The sequence below is a fragment of the Grammomys surdaster genome, unplaced genomic scaffold (assembly GCF_004785775.1).
Source record: "Grammomys surdaster isolate TR1022 unplaced genomic scaffold, NIH_TR_1.0 126013, whole genome shotgun sequence".
Taxonomy (NCBI): domain Eukaryota; kingdom Metazoa; phylum Chordata; class Mammalia; order Rodentia; family Muridae; genus Grammomys; species Grammomys surdaster.
The window spans coordinates 2,912,633-2,933,604 of NW_021620828.1; the positions used below are offsets into that span (position 1 = coordinate 2,912,633).

Below are 20,972 nucleotides of genomic sequence, written 5' to 3' on the forward strand. Positions count from 1 at the left end.
CCCCCCCGCCCCTCCTCTATCACACCTCCCCCTCGGCGGGGCGGGTGGGGGGGGGGGGGGGGGGCCGGGCGCGCTGTGGCTGGGAAAAAGCTCTCATCCATCTAAGGGCCAGATGGGGTGCAAGATAGTATCAGTCACAGAACTTCAGTTCAACATGCTACTTCCTCCCCTCAGCCCTATGACTGGCCTCTGGGGGCAGCTCAGAGGCCTTGGGTGGAAATGTGGGTTTCATTCTTCCTCTCTGGCTGACAGAGAGGCTTGGCTTACATTCTAGAACAAGAGTCAAGTCCTCAGACTTTTCAGAGCCACCAGAGTCTGGAAATCAAATGAACACCTTTAAGAGAAGACTGGGTGTATCCTAGGATCCAACCTTAGGGTTACACAGGCAGCTGGGTGCAGCAGCCACAGAGAAACTCCCAATGCAAAAAGAGGCAGGTGTGGGATATCTGGGATACCTGTACCAAGTTTAAACTCAATACCATTGAAATCACGTGCTAAGCATGCTAAGGTTGATGGTAACTGCCTGGTTACCTCAGGTGGCCTTCTTGCACTGTTGGCTGACTTGGAGCATCACCTGAGGAGAAAGAAGTCCACTTCTGCCTTCTCCCGACCCACACGTTCTGGGCAGAAGCTGGTGTTATAAACACCCCTCACCCCACGTAAACTCCTCTACCACCAAGGCCAGCTGGGAGAGCAGTTCCAGGCAATCTCAGACCACCTCTCTCCCAGACGCCCTGTAGGCTGAATAGGGGAGGACAGGGCACCTCTTTGCCCTGCCACCAACCTTATCCCAGAGCCCCATAAAGGAAGACTGCTGGTCAGCCACGCTCTTCCCTGCCTGGGCCCCTGGACGCCCCACGCTCTCTTCCCCTTTCACACACACATACGCTCAGCAGCACACCCCCTCAGAGGGACTGCCAGCTCTTTCACAACTGGCTTTTCCCATAAACTAGCAACATCTCCCCAGGGCTGGCTAACTACCATCTCCTCAGGGACTGCCCCCTTCCTATGCCTTTGTGAACCCTCAAAACTCTGAAGCATCCTCAGGTCCAGGGTGGAATATTCAGGACTGGAGTTAGGAGAGTGAGGGTGTGAGGTCATGGGGCACGAAGGAGCACCAGCTTGGGCTGAAGAGGCAAGCCCCTCCCATCTTTGGTCCTTGAGTCACTCCGAGCCTACTATTCAAAGGTCCTAGTGGGCTTGGGTTCACTAGATCTTGGCCCCAGAAGCGCACGTCCTCAAGAAGTCTGTCCTTCGAGAGCACCAGGCTTTGGAGTTTCGTCTGGCCTATTGCCCAAATGCTTGCCCCAACACTCCCCTTCACACCCCCACACTCCCACCAGCAGGGTTCCAAAGTTTATTCACTTGCAGGGCCCCAAGTGCAGACCAGGAGAGACATGAGAGCCTTTTGGTCAGGCCCACCCTTTCCAGGCCCAGGAGGCCTGAGCCCCTCCTCCACTTTCATCAGTCCATGCCTCGGGAGTAGTACTTGGCACATGGTTCTGACCTGACTGGAGTTACACTCTCCCCTATCCTTCCCACCCCTTGGCTAAAGCTAAGTCAAGGCCCCCAACAGGCCCATCTTCCTGACTGCCCCCACCTCCCAGTGGACCTCTGCCTCTGTCACTGAATTCCAGGCTCCTTATTTTGGCCCCAAAGTTGGCAGCTGCCCCAAGGATCTGGACAAGATGGCCAAGAGTGGGGGATGGGATCCCCAAGAGTAGAGAATGGACCTGTGATCTATACAGAATTGGAGGAATCTATCGGAGCCTGGGTAATTCCACCTATCAATCACCCCACCCCCACCCCAGGGCAAGAACAGGGAGGAAGAAGTAGTGAATGGACCCCTAAAGACCTGCTGGTCCAAAGACAATTTCAGAGCAGGACTCTGGCCATTGGCAACTGAGTGATGGGGTAATTTAGGTGCAGGGGGTTAGGTGTCCTAGGGCCAGAGAGAAAAGGCTGGCTGACTCCTCCCCCACACTGAATCACTGCAAGAGGAAAGGGACAGATCCTAGGTTTCCTGTGTCCATCATCTCCTCCAACTGTAGGAACAGCAGGGGACACCACAAAGGAGCTGGGACACAAGTGTGCTACAAAGCCTGATGCAGGCCCCCAAGGGCTGCTGGACCAAAGAAAACAAGCAAAGGGTAACCTGTGTACACACACATGGACAAACGTGTGTCCCATGGACACCTCTAAAAAAGGGAGGTAGAATCCGAGTAGCCACTCAGAGCCTGTATCCAGTAGCAGGAAAAGCCACATCCACCTTAACTGGAGAAGTTCGAAACTCAGACTGGGACTTTCACAGTCAGTGGTGGCACCTGCGGCTCAAAGTTCAAGGCTTGTTTTCCTCTGGATTAGTTTTCCTACCCGTTCTGTCAAGGCTATAGAATGATGTATCCAAAGGCCTGTTTTGAAGATCCCAGTTGAACTTCAGAGAGGTCAAACAGCCTGTGCAAGGTCACTCAGTGGTAAGTAACAAAGTCTGTCTGACCTTTGAACTTTGAACAAAGCACAAGCCCTATTGTTCATTACCTCAGAAGCTACACAAACACATACTTAAATGTTACAAGGAATGAAAATGTTACACTCCACCCCCCACTGCCCATCTCAACTACACATTTCAAGAAACCCTGGTGAATCGAGCTGCAACCCACTCATGGTCAATTCTTTCTTCACCTGCTAACCCTGAGGAGATAACTTTTGACCCTTGGCCCCTGGATTCCCAAGGTTCTAGGGCAGTGCTTCTTAACCTTCTTAACGCTCTGATCACACAGTTAGTTCCTCATATTGTGGTGACACCCAAGCATAAAATCATTCTGTGGCTACTTCGTAACTGTAAATTTTGCTACTTTATGGTTCCTAAGGTAGATATCTGATATGTAAGCCTGTGGGGTCTGGACCCACAGATTAAGACATATGTGGGGTCTGGACCCACAGATTAAGACATGTTGCTCTAAGGTCTTCTACCCAGGTGTGGGGCCAATAAAGCTATGTATCAAAATCCTTTCCAGAGCTCAGAAAACGGATCTTTGCTCAAAGGCTAACTCTCTCATCAACAGGGGAACAGCAAGAAGGCAATAAATGGGTGCCACTGAGATGGAATTCCTTCCCCCTTATCAGGATAGGCTACATATTTACCTTGTCTTTAGTCCTTTAACCTGTATTTGCCCCCACCTTCCTTAAATTCCCTTTTGGGCTCACCTCTAAGCTATCCTTTCCTTCAAAAGATTAAAGATTTAAACACAACCAACGAGCAGTATGTATAATCTTCAAAGAGCACTTTAGACATCATAAACGATATTTTAGCAGGCATGAACTTCATTTCCCTTACCATACCTGCCCTCATAAAGCATTTACGAGTGAAGCAGAAAAAGAAAACATTCTGGTTCCGATAAAGCAGGAGGCGCAAGGCAGGAACGAGGCTCCAGACTGGCTTGCTCAGGCCCACTTGCCTAGCCCCCCAACACCACCTCCCACGGCCCAATGAATCCCTCTCACCGGTAGCACACAAAGCGATGAAGGTTTGCGCATGCTTGCGGATCAGGGACAGCTTCTCCTTTTGCTGGGGCAGCTTGCGTAGAATGTGCTCAATGAAGTCGTGAGGGGTGACTGCAGCCAGGTTCCACTTCAGCTTACCCAACACCACCAGCTCCCACTCCTGCAAAGGGCGGAAGGAAGAGGGCAGAGCACTGAAAATCCATAGGCTGACTCCAGGTCTGGGCTGGGGGGCTGGGTTCCAGACCAGCTTTAAGGATGCTCGTTAAGGCTCCCCTGCAGAATCAAGGTCATCAGGGAAGCCTCATTTGTCACAGTGTCCCTCATACTTTGAAGTTACTCGTGGTTCTTCTGGGGCTAAGAAAACCCGTCAGGCTCCACTGAAAATAGTGAGAGGCCAGGTAGCTACTGCCAAGATCAGGCTTTACTCTGTTTTATTTTTTTTCCTATCCCACCCCCACCCGACTTCCACAAAATGCTCTTGCGTGCCCACTCAGAAAGTTGGGACTATAGTGAGATCTAGCAAAGGTCACTGTGGTGCTGTGGTGAGAATCTACTTGATATGTCTCTATCATAAGGCTAATAGACTTTTTACTCCTCATGAAAAAAACAAAAATGACGCTTGCAGATGCAGAACAAAATATTCTTCCTTGGCCGAACTCCTTGGCAGCCAATTAGCTGGCCTTTACTTGTGGGGGAAAGTATCACTTTTCCTGTCCGCCAACACTTTCCCCTTTGACACACCATGCAGAAGTCTTGGGGATAGGACACTCACTCTTTCACCTAAATCTTCCCTGGGCTTTTGTCTTCGTGGCTAAAGGGCCTGAGGTGGTCATTTGTGATCTCATTTTGCAGAGTGATTTGAGGCAAGGTGGAAGTGCTTAAACAGGGTCCTAACATTCTTCAGCCCATGTATTGGGCTGTTAACTTTCTCTTTTATGGGGCTCCATGGTACCCCACTAGTAAGCTACCTAGTGTCTCTCCTTTTGTAAAGTAAACATGGGAAATCATGTTCAAAGGAACTGGACTAAATAAAATAATACCCTAAGAAGATGTGTGCCTGGAAATACATGTCTGGAATTCTACCTCTCTAGGCAGAAAGTTTGAGGCTAGCTTGAATTATGCAAAGGCCCCGATTTTTGTTTTGTTTTGGTTGCAGAGGGCAGGGAATGTATTCAAAAGGAAACTATCCCAGCCAATCGGTAGCTTCCAAAGTGCAAGATGCAGATCCTGCCTGGTTGTGATGTGATTCTTCAGTTCACCTGGCTCCATCTGCTAAGCTTGAAAACAGGCTACAAAGCAGTAGACAGCTGAAGTAGCTATGGGTGTGTCCTGGAGCCAGCTCCCTCCACATATAAAACAGGATGGCTCTTCTAGGATGCATAACTTCTGGCTGGGAAGTGGGAAGCTGCCACATCTATTTGGAGAATTGAGCTAGCTTCACTGGTCCTGGAAAAATTAGGGTGTCTTGAAAAAATACCACAAATCCTCCAGCACACCAGCCACATGGAAGATTCTTTTTCATGTTTGTTTGTTTGTTGAGAAAAACAAACTGGTCTTCAATTTTAATCTTTTTTCCCCCCACAAGCTTTCAAGTCTGCCTGGGCTTTTTGCAGAAGGTCAGGATAAAAATCTTAACTAAGCAAAACCCAGAAATGCCTTGAATCCCACCCCTTCCTTCTTCCAGGGCAATGTGAGCACAAACTCGTCCTCTGACACCATTATTCAAAGAAGTAGATCTTCCAGAAGAAAGCACCTTTAGGGGCCTCTCAGACCAAACCAGAAGCAGCTGAAATCTGGCAGTGGTTCAAAGGTGAAGTCATTCAGGCCCCTCTTTGCATTCTCCCTGATTCCTCCCCCAGTCTTGCACATGTCTGCCACTAGGTGGCAGCACAGGCCCAGAAAGGATAGCTCCTCACAAAGGGCTCACTTCAAGAAGCCAGTCTTTGCCCAGGAGATTATGCAGGCCCAGGCAATGCCAGCAAGGCGGAGGGAGTCGATGGGGTGGGGGTGGGGGGTGGTCTTCTCTCAAGTGTAAGAGAAAAGGTGTGCAAACCACTGAGGATGGGCCTCAGAAGCTGCAGACAAGAGCTGCAGAACCTTCAGCGTGTGGCAGTTAATATGGAGGGAAAGTGCATGAGAGAAAAAAAAAGGTAGATGGGGGAGGGGGAAGCAAGACAGGACCCCCAGGTCACTGTGCCTTTTGGAGCTAAAATCTCATGCTTCAGATCCCACCAATAGAAAGCCAAATGTTGATTTTGCATAAGTCTGATATGTTCATACTTAGTGCTTTGTTGATACTTAGTGATCAGCTGCGATGCTTGCATTGGGAGACTTTATTGGTCTTTAAGACATTACCTGTTACACCTCCAGGCTCTTGGGAATCAAGGCAACTAGCATGTGAGAAATCAGACTGTGTTCTCACGGTTCAGTGGGAATCTGGACCTTAATTAAAACATCATTAACTAAAATATTCCACACATGCCCCCCACCCAACACTCACTCAACAACAGAATTTCACACTCATGTATTTCCGTGAGGTATTGAGAGCTTTGCTCACTCCTAACATGGGAAGACTGCTTTCTCCTACTAAAGGAGACAGTGTTTAGTGTGGCGGTCCTAGGGTGATGGGGGAGGGCAGAGTCAGGAGCAAGGAGGGCAGCATTACCAGCAGCTCCTGGGGCTTCACAGAGTTGTCGGTGTAAATACACAGCTTTTCCGCAGTCAGTGGGATGGTCTCTTTCAGCTTGGAAGCTAGGAACATGCACACAGCGCCCAGGAGCTGAAGATGGGTCTTAGGAGTTGGGACACCAGCCAAGAAACGGTCCAGGTAGTTCATGGCCAGAGGGAAGACCTCTTCTTCACACTTCTGTTCCTCACAGACCTACAATCAGAGTGGGATGGGGTCCAAGGGGACAGTGAAAAAATAGTATCAGAAACAGACAGAAAGAAAAAAAAAAGCATAATCCGTGGTAACAAACAGAATTAATTTTTGTGTGGGTGTGGGGGGGGAGAGTAGAAAGGATAGTAAGAATAGAGGTGAGAACGCTGGGGTAAATCCGAAGAGCTCTTGGGGCTCGGGTATTCCCACAAAACTGAAAAAGGTGATGAACTAAAGTCTCCACAAACCCCAAGGCAAAGCCCAGAGCCGCCGCCGCCTGCCGCTCCCTCTGGCACACTAACTCACTCTCTTTTTTGGATTTCGTCATCTTTTCAAAAAATCAATAAAAATATTCTGGAAGCTCCGAGAGTCTACTTCTTGGTCTCATTCGGATCCCCAGATCCTATTCTGCCATTCCCGACAATTGAAAAAAATGCCCAGGGTGGTCTCGGCGGCCCAGGGGCCGTTGTTCGGTGGGTGGGTGGAGAAGAGAGGGGGAGGGAGGAGGAGGAAGCGCGCCTCAGCCGCCGCAGTTAGAGTCGGAGCAGGGGGGACAGCTTAAAAAAAATTATTAAAAATCGAGGAAAAATCCTAGAAACGCTCTATGGGCCTGAAAACCCCAGAGGGGCTCCTAGCTCCCTGGAATAGAGGTTTCGGGTGTTCGTAAGGTCGGTATCTTCACCCCAGGGGCTCTGGATCGCACTGGGGAAACTTGCAGAGTGTTCGGCTGCGGCCCACAAGGGAAGGCTGTGCCCCGCTGGGGGCTGGGTGAGACGAAACCAGGGAACCCCCCTCAAGGAGGAATGCGGGACTCTGACCTCCCATTTGGGGGTGCCCCCTAGCCCGCTCTACACACACCTCCTCCCCCAGCTTCCTACCCCACCCAAATCTGCGCGCTGAAGAAGCAGCCAAACTGTAAGTACAACCTTGGTGAACTGAGGTCTGGGGAAGAGGGCACGGCCAGAAAGAGGGTGCCCAGGATCATGGGGTGCTGAGAGGGGGTAGGGGAGTTGGCGAATGTTGCCAGCCCTTGTAAATGGAGTTTGCAAAGCAACATGGCGAAACCACGGCAGGTCCAGAGCTGTGCATACGTGGGCACCCTGCTCTCTCGGCAAAGACTGCAAGGCTAAAGCAGCGGTTCTTTCAGACTGTCCTAAACGCACGTTTTTATTCAGTGTGACTTCCGGGGCTCTCCTGAATTCCCTGTTTCTCCCCCACCCCCAACCCCCGCCAAACTGCCAACGCAGAGTCCTAAGGCTCAGGGGGTTTGCCCCAATCTTGGGAGTAGGGGGTCTTTATATGTTGGTATGGATTGTTAGGTCTCAGTACCCTCTGGGGTTTCACTGAAGGCAGCCGGGGTTACTTCCACAGCACAGATCAGAAATGGGGGTGGGAAGACGAGGAAGCCACATGAAGGCACACGCGCGCGGGATGCCAACCCCCCCCCACCGGAGGGGACATCCTCGCCTCACCCACGTTTTCCTCCACTAGTTAACCTAGTAAGGGACAGAATTAGCGTCCCTCCCAAGAGTGCGGGCTACCCCGCGCACGAGCTCCGGGAGGCCAGTGCAGGGGTGGTCCTCTCTGTTTTAGGGTCTCTTCGTGCTGGAGGTAGGGATGGAGCGGCTGGGCCTGCCTCTCCCTGAGAGCGTCGCCCGCACACCTACCTCTAGCATCCAGGTGGCCACCATCCTGCGCATGTACGGCTGGATGTCCTTCTGCACGCACTTGAAATAGGAACACTGCGGGAGGTAGCGCTCCTCGATGGTCAACAGGTTCTGCAGGACGCGGTCTTCCAGCAGGTTGCGGTCCGGCACGGCCCTGCGGACCGGGTCCACCTCGCAGCACAGCAGCTCCATAGCCAGTCGGCCACCACTCGGTCCCGACTGTAAAAATTTTTTTTAATTATTTTTTTGGAGGTGGAGAGGGTGCTTCCCTTACCTCCTTCCTTTGGCTGAATGGGAGATCTGGGAGAGGAAAGAAATGTCAGAGAGAGGCAGTGAGGGGGAGAGAGAGAGAGAGAGAGAGAGAGAGAGACAAGAGTGGAAGGGGAGCGAGCGGAGCCTCTAGGGCCGCCTGGCTCGGACCGGTCCTTCCCTCCGAACTGCCTCGCTCTCCTCAGCTCGCTCTCCTCTCTCTGAGGCAGTGACGCAAGCTAGAAGGGCAGTTAGATCTCCTCCCCCTCTCAGGTTCCTCCTCCCCCTTTCCTCCCCTCTCCTAGCGTCCCTCCCCTCCTTTCAATCTTTCCCTCCCTCTTTCCCTTTTCTCTCCCCCCCCCCTTCCCTCTTGTTATTAAGGAGCACAGCAGCTGGCCTGACCAAACTTCAAACACGATCCCCGGCTCCCCACCCCCAACCCCTCTCCCTAGTTCTCCGAGGCACTCTCCCTCTATCCAGCCCCGCATGCTAGGGGCCCCGGATAGGGGAACCCACAAAACCCATGGATTCCTATTGATTCTCTATCCTTTCTGACGTCCTGTAGGCATACCATGGGGGCATAAATGGGGGGGGGGTGCCCTCTAACTTCGGAGGCTTGCAATGTGATCAGGAAAACAGCCCACTTTTCAAGATTCAGGTAGACTGATTTAACACGTGGATGAGCTCAGATAACTTAGAAGTAGACCCCTGAATGAGGAATAAGGAAAGGCTGATCTCAGAAAATTGCAACCTCGCAAACCCAGGGTTAAAGGTTATGTCCCTGAAGCTTAGACTCCTGATAACTTTCAAGCTGTTTTCCGGCCCCGCGCCATGTACGTGGAGAGGAAGAGGAGGCAAGGGTGGATGGTGGAGGAAAGGGGTACTTCTCAAGCCTGGTAAAATATGACCCTCCAGTGGAAACCTTCCTGTTCTTGGGGGCGCCATTGGGCAACGCGGCCAGCCGCTCAGGGCCTCCGCAGTCCGGGGGCAAGTCTAGTCGCGGTTCCTCCGCGGGCCTCGGCCACGCAGGAAAAACCCGCTTCCTCGCCCCTGCATCTGCTGACAAGCCGCCCTAGGTGTCTGCGCCGAGCGTGGCCACACTGATACAGCTTTCTAGGAAATGGCTCGGGAGGGGCCAGGGAGGGGGAGAGAGAGGGTTTAGGTTTGGCTCTCCTTGCGCCAGCAAGGCCACCTTTCCTTTTCCCTAGAGACTCCTGAGTCCTGCGCCCCTCAATCCCCGACCCCGCGGGGGCTCGCGCCTCATCCGCCAGAATTTTGGGTCGTCTCTGACATGAGCTCTAAAGCATCCTGTGGTCAAGGCTGTTTGAAGAAGGGGACACGTTGGCGTTTCCTCACCTCTTTCCTGCTCCCACCCCTGCCTTTATATTCCACTTGGGGAGGAAGGGGCGAGGACCCAGCGCCACCCCCCTCCTCGCATGGTGGCCACGCTGGCACGTGCAGATAGCATGGCGTGGGTTGCACCTCTCTGGGCACACGGAGGGCCACTGAGTCCCTCCTTAAGAATGGGGGCCGATCAGGGACGCCTAAGGCTAGCAGAGGCTGAGGGGTGCGGTGGCACGCTGTGGGGGCAACACCCGTGGGCTCTCAGAAAGGCCCGGGAGGGGAGGCAATAAAGCCGAGGTGCAAGCGATTAACTCCGACCCTGGGCCAGCCCCTTTAAACGAGGGTGGGGCGGAAGGGGTGGGCGGGGGGAGGGGATATCACTTTAAAAGGGTGAGTAAGAGTTTGGGGCGCCGTCTCCCCTCCCTCTATTTGCATAGCCAATAGCTCTGGGGCTCCTGCTACTGCGCGCTGATTGTTACCGGGCAGATTACTTTTTTTTTTTTTTTTTTTAAAGTAGGACGCCTTCCCGCTACATCAAAAGGAAGCCCGGGGAGGGCGGAGGGAGAGCCGGGACCTGGGCGGGCTAGGCCCTCACAGGGGCCCGGGCTCCTCGGACCCTATCAATGGCAGCGGGAATTAGTATCCAATCTACTGCGTGTAAAGAAAGGGGAGGGAAGGGGCGGGCAACGGAAAATGTCTAATTGCAATGGAAGCCATTAGCTTTCGGGGGTGGAGGGGGAAACTCATTGAGAAACTCAAGTTGTAAACTTAAGACGGAACAGTCCTGCTGCGCCCAAGGTGACGCTTATCTAGCTCACTCTGTCCATCACCTGTTGGTTTTAATCAAGATGGGCTTCCCGAATAGAGGTTTTGATGTCATCCTGCAGAGAAATGTGAATTTACGCTTTAAGACCTCATAAAGCAATGACGCAAAACTTCCCCAGGGCCACCTCGGAGGAGCAGATCTGACACCGCTCCTGGACAGGGGCGCAAAATATGGGGAGTCAGAGGTGTACTGAGGTATCCATATACCCCAACAGAGAAGCTTGGGGGCATCCAGTCTCCCCACACTACTCGAAGGCTAGCCATGCAGTCTCCTCCACAACTCCGGTGAAGACAGCATCCGGAGCTCGCGGGGCGGAGAAGAGGCGGGTGGTCGTCGTCGGGACTAGCCCACCCGGAGGACAAAGTCTGGGTGGCAGGTCCTCCCAGAGCCAGCGGAGGGCCCCTCGCCTCTTCCATCCCCCACTCTTGGCTTTGCAGTGAAATTCCAGCGGGGAGGGGATCCTGGGGGTGGGAGAGGTGGCCTGCGGCAGGGAGGGCCGCGGAGGAGGGGAGGAGAGGGTCGCAGGACGGAGGCCCCTACGTCTGGAGACCGGAAAGTTACAGCGCTTCCCGACGGAGAGGCTCTCCGCTTCAGCTCCCCCATTCTCCCCCCTCCTACTAATGAGGGTCCCCGAAGGTGAACCTCGCTGCGAATCCGTCCCCAGCACGTGGGGTGCGGCGTGAGAGGGTGCGGAGGTTGGCAGCATGTCCCTTGAGAGGTTGGGACTGGAGTTGTGTTTTCTCTGTCGGTCGCCACTCTGACCACGTGTTTGAAAAAATCTTCATTTCTTTTTTTCTTTTCTTTCATTCTTTTTTTTTTTAAATAAAAATAAGAAGTGCTCCAGCTAGTACATAGGACAGGGCATACCGTCTTAGGAGCAAGTGTAATTATTTCCTTGCATGTGGACTCAGGTGTGCAGAAGCACGAGTGTGCTCTGCTGCGGGGGGGGGGGGAGGCGGGGGTTAATAAGAATAAGCGCTCTCCTCCCAATCCCCCCTTCTTTTAACCCCTGAAGGTGGAAAGATCCTTTATTGGGTAGGGACCCAGGTAGAGTGGTAAACTTGCGCCAAATATGAGTTTTACTGGACTTATATCCCTCCAGGACGTGCCCCCTCCCGTCTCCCTCCCTCTTGCGTCTAGCAGTTTCGGTTGGAAAGTGTACAAAGCCCGTAGGTGTGAGGTGCAGCCGGGTGTTGGGTGTTTATAGGCATATTTCTGCAGGAACCTGCCACCTAGGCACACATTCTAACAAGCTCACCTGGCGGATACCAGCCAGCCAGGTGACCCTGAGGACGCCCCAATCCGGCGAGCTGCTGGTTCGAATCCCGTCACCTCGGATCAGGGACATCTCGGTCCATGATTGAGGGTGGGGGTGTCATCGCTTCATCCCTGGCTCCCCGGAATAACAGAGCACTTGTGTTACTTCATGGATAAATGGGTGGCCAAGCAATCAAACCTCCAAAACCCGATGGTTGCTTAGTGCAGAGCTAACTGAGAAAAGGCTCAGAAGGAGGAGCGGGGGGGGGTGGGGTGGGGGAGAGACATAAAGACCCGGGTTAAACTGTGAGGAAGGGGAGGGCGTGAGGCAGAGTTGGGAAATGTGCAAGGACCCAGGACTGGAGGCCCCTACCCCGGAACCAAGCGCACTCAGGACCCTCCCCGACAGCAGACCTGGTGAACAGTCAGTCACCCGGGCTGTGCACCACAGCGACCCTCGGATGGGTGTCGGCGCGGACCCAGGTAGAGCCCTGGTGACAGAGGATAAGGTGGGGATGGATTCAGAAGCCCGGGCCTGCAGACGGTTCACCCACCTCGCACCTCTCCCTAGTATTTAAAAAAAAAAAAAAAAAAGTTAAAGACCCAAACTTCCCCGTCTTCCTGTCTGATTCAGCTTCAGGACACGCCTCACCCGGCCGAAAATAGCCCTGGAAACGCATTTGTCCTGTAAAAGTGAATTTGCCAGTAAAATCTAGAGTACGGTGGGGGGCGTCGGGCCTGTGGCGTCGGGGGTCCTGGTCCTTCCCCGGGGCGCCTGAAGGAGGGGACTGTAGGCCGATGGAACCACGCCTCTGCTTGGGGAGCCAACACGCTGCTTTTTCGCGGAATTTTGACGTCACCCGCATGTGGGGGAAGGGGCTGAGAGAGCGAGAGGAAGCGGCGAGGGAGGGGGCGGCGCAGCCGGTCGCTCGGTGGCCGCCCAACCGCTGGCTGGGTCCCGGGTCTCTAAACACCCCGTGCCACGGTCCGAGTTGCGCCCCTGCGGCATTGCTCCGCTCCCTGATCCCAGGCATCCTTCACCCCAAAGACTCCCCCTCCCTACACGCTTATTTATATTTATTTATTTTTTACTTTGAAATCGAGATCCGCTCTTTGCTCCAGAAAAGGCTGGTTTCTTTGGTTTGTGGTCCAGTTCTTCTGGTCCCTGAGATCCGACCGAGTATCTCGATTGCTGGTGGCGAGGGCCGCCCGGACTTCCTAAGCCTGTCTCCACTCAGGAAGACGAATTTGTACCTTTTTGCTCTTTGAGAACAGAGTTCTGTGTTTACTTATACGCGCGGGTTTTTTTCACGCGCGACCAATTCGTCCCTGTCTCACACCACACTCTAAACATCCGCTGAATCCGTTACTTATGGTGACACGCGGAAGCTCCTGGGGCTGTATGGGAACATCCACCCACGGACTTTGCTGTACCCACAGCTAACCTATCTATAAACACTTCTGTGAGAAGCCCAGAGAGATGAGCGAAAGTGCAGGGCCACTCCCCGCCCACTCACTGGATCCCCACGTGGCATCCGTACTTGTGGAGAACCTTCCAGAGAGACTGCAGGGGTTGAAAGCTGCGGGGTGAGCCCACGCACCTCTGTTTCCCCTGAAATTGGGCAAAATCTTTTCAATCTTTCAGTTTAGAGGCGTGGGGGCTAAAATGTGTCATTATCTTTTGAGCCCACGATAATTAGGATGAGTACATGCTGACATTCAAGAAGCACAGAGGGGGTGCTGGGGAGAAAACTACCACCCGGCTCTGACTTTTTTTTTCAGCTTCAGTGAGGTAAAGGGGCTTGTGGGAGGAGCCAGGGGCTTCTTTGAAAAGGACTTGATGTGGAATTACTTGTTACAAAAGTAGGGGAGTTTTCACTTTGAATGAGAGGTGAGGCTTGGAAAGATTTCTGTTTTGAAGAGGACAGAAAGGTTATGAGCAATACTTTCTTGCTTTGTTTGAATACATTCTCTATTTTTAACTTATTATTTAGTTCATTTTCGTTTAATAATTGCCAGTCTGACCCAAGCAGCCTTGTTTTGTTACTTCTGGGGCAGGGGTGAAATTATAATTAATAAAAATGTCAATAAATTGCTTTTGAGGCTCAGTGTGAGAGACTTTAATTGAAGAATGACTCATTTTAGGTTACTGATGCGATGAACATTTACTTTGTGTTTACAAGAGAAAAAAACAGAATAGAGTATTAAACATTTTAAAAAGAAAAGTACTAGAGGAAGTGTTTAAGAACCTAAAAGACAAATACTCTTTAAATTTTGCTTCGTCTTCATTTGAGACTTTAAATTGTGGACATTCTCTGTAAAACTTTTAACATTACTACTACCAGATCTTTTTTAAAAAGCAAAAGTTAATTTTGTTTTCTAAACACTTGACTTTTGTTCAATTGCAAACATTTCCCCCCTTTTTTAAAAAAAAAAACAAAACAAAATACTCATTTTCGTGGTGCTATTGGACATTTCTATTTCATTGTATTTTTGAGCCATATATCAGCTACAACTAAATTGCAGCCTTATAAAACATTCTCACCAATATTCTCTTATTTTCTATCATATTTTTCAATCATTAAACATAAGGACTGTCTGAATTTGTTAGCACAGTTTACCCACAATCCCATAGCATACCAGATTCACTCTCCAACCTTTCCATAATTAATTCAGTTTTATTAAACGGAAAAATGATTTTCTTCTTGAACTTTTAGCTCTTCTCCTTTTTTTTTTCTAGAGGCTGGTTGAAATTTACTTTTAAAATTATTTTCTTGGTATTGTTTTACCAGGATTTAAAATCAGAAAGGATGAGTTTTGCATTTTGAAGCTGGGTGCTTGCAAAGTCTTACTGTCTTCAAAATGTACACCTTTGGAGGAGAAACTGTATGTTGGAACTTTCTGGAAGGGTGCAGTTTGTAACTGTATGCTAAACTAAGCCCACACTAGCTTGGACCCCTATGAGGAATGTATGTCGTCTTTGCTCAGCTTTAAGTCAGGACATCTGCTTTTGCATGACCTTGACACAATCAGTGTCTGTGTGCTGTGCAAACAAGTCTGGAGCAGAGGGGTTTGTATGAAGGATGAAATCAGAGCAGAAAAAAAAAAATCCAAATATGTTTCTGCTCTCAAGTGTCTCAAATCACACTCTTCATTGTGGTCCTATCGGCTGTAAATCAAATGACTCTGTGACACGTAGAGGCAGCTTCTTCAAGTCCCAGTGTGTGTACTAGTTATGATAGTTAGGATAGTTAGGATAGGATAGTTAGGATAGGATAGGGGTGAGTCTTGGTCTCACCTTGATCCAATGTAGGAGTCTTCACTTCCTTCTTTGCTTCAAAATTATCACCATATAGTTAGGTTTTTGTTGGAGGGCAGAGCACCAAAAACATTCAGTTCTGACAATTTTTGAAACCAAGTCACCCACTACCTTGATAAAGAGGAGAAAGGAGAGAAAGCCCATACAGAATTCTAAATGAATAAGAGAATTTCTTTGACTTATTTCCAGAGCCCTGTTCCTTCATCATGCCCACCTATGTTTCCATTTGCTTGAGAGCAGCCAGTCAATAGAATGGGGAAATGCCAGCATCAGAACCCAAGCCCTACCCTGGTATCACAAAAGGTGTTGTGAAGCAAAACTTTTGAGCTGATTTGTAAGAGGTTTCATATGAAATGTCTTACACTTAGCATCCCACGGCCACCAATTGTTTCAGGACCATGAAATCTTACTTTTTTAAAAAACAAACCACAAAAACCAATGTTTTTTGATGGCAGACACTTCCATCGTGACTGGAGTCTGCGGGCCACCATGTGTGGGGTTCGCACTGACACAAGTTAACTGAAGACATTTAATTGTGTCACGCGCAGCCCATGGTCCCCATTGTCTCACGATAAACTAGAGAACTGCCTTTCCTGTCCCCCACTCTCTCCTGAAAATACATTCGTCTCTTTTCTTTCTAGAATAGACTAGTGTGTGTAATTTAAAATTTCCTTAGCAGAATTTTGAATAAGCCTCCAATTTACTTCCCTCAGTACAAGAAACGTTCACATAATTACTCTTTGTAATATAATCACCAGAGATTTTATGTCATCTAGCAAATGATCTAAGTGGGTCGGGAAAAGAACACTCGTGAAATTTGCTACAGTTGAGATGAAAACCATACTGACCTTGAGAAACACAGTTAGACCTCTCCTCCAGTCACTGGAGACTGCCTGGCAGACTGCACTTCACTCGGCAGAAGACAAGTGTCGATCTGGACCATAGATTAGATGCAGTCTTGCTTAGGGCTGGACCTCCTGAGGTTTTGGGCAGCCATCAAATATGCCTCTGTGTTCAGGAGTTTGCTGTAGAAACTTTATACAGGACCCGCCAGGGTTAATCATGCTGAGAGATCACGTATGTGCTGGGCTGATAATATCACAGGTATATGTACAAATACAGTTGGGAATGTCGGGGCCATGATTTGGACTTGTAGAATTTGAACGGTCTAAATGGATGAGTTGACAGGGTGGAGATTTTTATGCATCTGGCTTTTACACTTCACTTATTTGATTAAAACTGGATCCTTCTAAAAGCTGAACTCAGGGATAGTTATGGAAGTTATAACGGGCATATATAGCTTCATATCTTTTCAACAATAAATGTGTTGAAAGGTGTGAAAGAAAAGAGTTGACAGATGAACTCCTGGCCCCAGTAGCACATTCTCTAGTGATTACAAGTGGGAAAAATTAACATATTAGATAAATGAGTATTTTTTTTAATAATAAAATCTGGGTGCAAGAGTAGAGGTTTCATAGAGTGGTTTTCTGACATGCATGAAGCCTGGAGTGGACAAGAATGGATCTATAGGGTCAAAGAGCTTAGAATGAGGTGCTGTGCTGACATTGTAGCAGGGAGATGCAGTGTCTTCTCTTTAGACCGAGTTCGGAACTATTACCTGGTTTACGTAGTGTTTTTAAAATTCCGCTCTGAAAACATGTTCTTAATTTGTAATCTATTAGGAGCACAGCAGAGACCAGAATGGGAGATGTCAAACATTATAAACGTAGTCCTTTGAGACTAGGTAAAGGCAGACCTGTGTCCTTGGTCCCTCATTCTGTGAGCATCCTGGTTTCTGTGAGCGGCTGTGTGTCTCAGAGTATCTGCTTGTCCTGGCAGTGGACAGGACAGGAATTAGTGTACCATTCTTTTTTTGAGGGGTGACTTGAGGCTGAAGCAGCTCATCCTGCCACACACAGGCATAGCTAAATCTATAGTAGAGCATTTTAAAAAATTTTTAATTTATTTTTACTTCGATGTGCATTGGTGCTTTGCACACATGTTTGTATGTGTGACTGGGTCAGATCTCCTGAAACTGGGGTTACAGACAGTTGGGCGATACCATGTAGGTGCTTGGGATTGAACCCAGGTCCTCTGGAACAGCAGTTAGTGCTCATAACCACTGAGCCATCTCCCTGGCCCCACAGAAAGTCTTAGTAGCTTACATTGTCACCAGAACATGCTACTTGTCCTTGGCACCATGCAAGCGAGACAGTGCTAGCTTGGAAGTCAGAGGTCTCTTCTTCTGCTTCCTGATGTGCCCTCAACTAGTATTGTGACCTTAGGGTTGGCATCTGTGATCCCAAGACTGAGTTTGCTCATCCGCAGAATCAGCTGATTGTAATAAGTAATCTTTAAGTTCCCCCTCAGTTCTGCATCCCTGTTGGCACCACTCTTATTGCCGTCAAAATGGGGTTCCAATCCATACAGCATCAGCATCGCTGGTGTATTCTATCTTCTATAAAAAGATTTTTAAAATGTTGCTGATGTTTCCACTCCCCCACTAGTTTGAAGACTCTTACCTCATTCGACACCTGGGATCTTCTCATTCATTCTCAACTTGCTGTCAGCTGAGGGACAATGAGTGGTGGTGTCTGTTTAATCCCCAGCCACAAAAATAAAGTCAAATCTGAAAGGCATATTGAGTATGAGGCTGTATGGAATATAATGTTATTCTGGGAATGTTTAAGGAAATACTGGCTAATTCAGACAGAACCTGTTAGGGCATATACACCTGTTTTGGAGTGGGTTCTGAATTGAAGATCCTCTTCCAAGTGATTAAGTGACAGATAGGTCACCGCCCGAGTGAGTCTCTTTAAATGAGGCTAATTTTGAGCTGCATGGAACTCACGTAGCATCAGGTTCGTTGGTTGCAAGAGAATGGCATATATTCCACCACGTTGCAATATTTAGACAGGATCCTTTTTGCCTTCTGGCATGCCTTAGTATCTAGCAACATGCAGGGGAAACTGCTGGGTCCCATTTTTCTCATTTAATTTTGTTGCTTTGAATATATCAGAACCCCCAATTGTTTGGTGAACTCTGAACTCCAGGGACAGCCAACAAGATACCCACTCCTAGAATTACAAAAGTATGTGTTGGCATGTTGCTTTTCAATGCGGCGACTGAAAAAGAGAGACGTGATAGATAAGCTGTTGGATCTGGTATGCTTCCTAAACATTTCTCTGTAAAATGTCTTTGGATTAATGGAATCACGGGAAGAGTGCTGGCCAGGGTCAGGAGAGGTGTGCCCACCCCTCATCTGCCAGTACATTAACTAGGTCTCCACTGTAATGAAACACTGGAGGCAGCTTGGTTTGTAAGTAAAGAAAAGGGATTGTTTGGCTCATGGTTTTGGAATGTCAGAGTCTCAGATTAGGCAGCCCCATTGGTTTTGTCTTTGCTAGTGACAGTGTGGCCTTGGGAGACTGTGTGTGAAAGAGCTTGCATTGTCACAGAAGGGGGAGACTATGAGTACGAACCCCACAGGCTCTTTTGAGAATATGTTCCCAACAACCTGAGAACTTTCTCCTAGAATAACCTGGAACTATTTCTTCTCCCGATGGCACCCTTGTAGGCACAGGGACTTTAATAGTGAAGGAGTCCCAGGGAACGCTCAGACTTCACACAAGGCACAGTTCTGTGCAACCTGGAATCAACTTGGGTATGATCATAGCATTTTGGGGTTATCTCCAGTCTGTTTTGTGGAAGCCGTTCGGAGCATCCCCAACACGCCTCTGCTGGGGAGGAGCTCCTGTCCCGGGAGGGTATCCCACGATAGTTCTGTGCAGTGTTTATTTCTTGGATGGCAGAGAACATTTCTCGCAAAGCCAGAACCTGGGTGTATATCTGTTTACTGCATGATGATCCCTGTGCTGACTTCTTCGTTTTGTAGCTTCTTCCCAAGAACCACGTGACATTCTGAAACCAAGGTATGGGGGATGATTTACAAAAGGCCATATAACTATCCAGAAATGGAAACCTCAACTTCCTGACCATCTGGCAAAAAATGTTTTAAATCCATCCATCCAACCATCATCCATCCATCCATCCATCCATCCATCCATCATGTGTGTGCACACATGTACACACGTGAACATGTGCATCTGCATGTATTTGCTATGATACCTGAGGAGAGATCCAAGGGCAACTTGTGAGAGTCAGCAGCTCTGTCCTTCACCATGGACACAGATCATCAGACTCGGCAGCAGCCACCTTCACCGGTGCACACCTCACAGGTCCTGCTTGAAGGTTTATCCAGAAATGCTGCCTTTTGCCATGAAAACATGGCAGAACAAGACATAACCATAGTTTAGACTTTCAGTTTACCAGGTACTTGTGGGTATAAGTCCTTCATCCTGTCTTTTCTCTTTGGACATCAGCTCCTTGCCCTTGGGCTGCCCTGCTAAGGATTCCGTCTCTTTACTGGTATCCATCTTAGTGTGCGTCCTTCCTAACGTGTAGCTAGTGAAAAGGTAGAACCTGGAATGATGTTCAGAACCCACAGACCATGAAGGTAATGGCAGAAAAGCATGAATTGCCATCTTGTCTCCCTGGCTATGTGTTCTCAGAGAAACTCAGCTTCCAGTACCACTGAACACAGTACTCTAAAGAGAAATGATTCTGCCATTTTATCCAGGCTGATTTTGTGAATGAAACCTAAAATTGAACCCATTTGTTCATTATAAATGGGTTAAACTCAACTATGAATCATCTTACACCTTCTGTGTTCTGTGGCCCCAGGGAACAGAACTAGGGTCTTATTCAGAGTCACACTTCTGATGGATGCTTTGAGGGGAGACGCAGTGGCAGAGGATCAGCCTACAGAGCACGCGGTATTTCCAGAACAACTAAAACAGGGCAGGTGTTAGGGAAGATGCTTAAAAAAAAAAAATGGATTCATGGAACTGGAAAAGAGGATGGTGGATAGTGGAGACAGCTGGGATTAGTGTTGCTGTGATGAAGTGTATGGTAGTATGGCTGCTACTGACACAGCAGCGTGTCTTGGATGAGGAGGGCTGCCCTTCGGGCTGCTGGGAGGCTTGTGCCATCACCTGGCCCACCTTACTCTATTGCTGCCTGCTAAGCCAGTGCTACCGCTTGACCCACAGTGGAGCTGTGCTATCACCTTTCAGACCTGGGGTTCTACAGTACTTGGAGTGTCTCTCTGCTCCATGAAGATCTCAACTCTGGGCTGTCCTTGCCCTCTGTTCACCATCACTCATCAGCCACTGCCCACATGAAGGGTTTCATCACAGCCCAGTCCCTGGAGTCTTGAGTCTGACAGGTACCAAGGATGCTGCTCATTTTCAGCAGATGGGGTTGGGATATTCACCTACACCATTCTGGAAGTACAGAAAACCTTAAACATCCATGCCAGTGTTTTCTGAAAGCAAGGGGAGCGGTTCAGGGAGGAGCGCTACGTATCTTAACGACTTGATATTTATTTTAATGGCTTTTTAATGATTTATCTGATGATACCGTCCCATTTGACAAATGTTTCTATGGTGTTGAAGTTTTTAAAGAGGGATCTGTTTTACAGAGCACAAGGCAAAGATGCACTGTTTTAGAATCGCATGGGTTGTCTGTAAACAACTCAAACTGAGGAAGCACTAAGTCCTTGAGGAAGCCAGCACCAGCAGTGTCTGCCCCTTGCTCTCGCTTGCCATTTCCCCCACTCCACCCCCCACAGTGACAGAGCTGGCCGTGCGGCCCACCTACTCCTGCAAACTCGGAAGTTCAGGCTTCTCTCGCGCTGTCTTTATTTAAACAGTGTTGCCATCATTTCCTATCTCGCATGGCTTCCTGCTTCTGTTCTGGTCTCCCGGTGACTCACCCTCTCTGGCTGACCTTGGCCGCTTCTCACTGCTTACTTCTGCTTTCGTGGTGTTTCCCCCATGGCCTGCCCGTGACTTTCGCCTCTCTGTG

General features: G+C 49.4%; 1 protein-coding gene across 1 annotated transcript in view; it reads right to left on the reverse strand.

Moving 5' to 3' along the window:
- The window catches only part of Ccnd2 (cyclin D2), a 27,252-nt gene extending 18,725 nt beyond the window's left edge, over positions 1–8,527 (reverse strand). Inside the window, exons 1-3 of the mRNA XM_028754432.1 lie at positions 8,050–8,527; positions 6,170–6,385; positions 3,505–3,664 (exon numbers count right to left, since the gene is read on the reverse strand). Of these exons, the coding sequence (XP_028610265.1) occupies positions 3,505–3,664; positions 6,170–6,385; positions 8,050–8,241 (568 nt within the window). The 5' untranslated portion in view covers positions 8,242–8,527. The remainder of the gene's footprint in view (positions 1–3,504; positions 3,665–6,169; positions 6,386–8,049) is intronic.
- Positions 8,528–20,972: the final 12,445 nt, after the last annotated feature.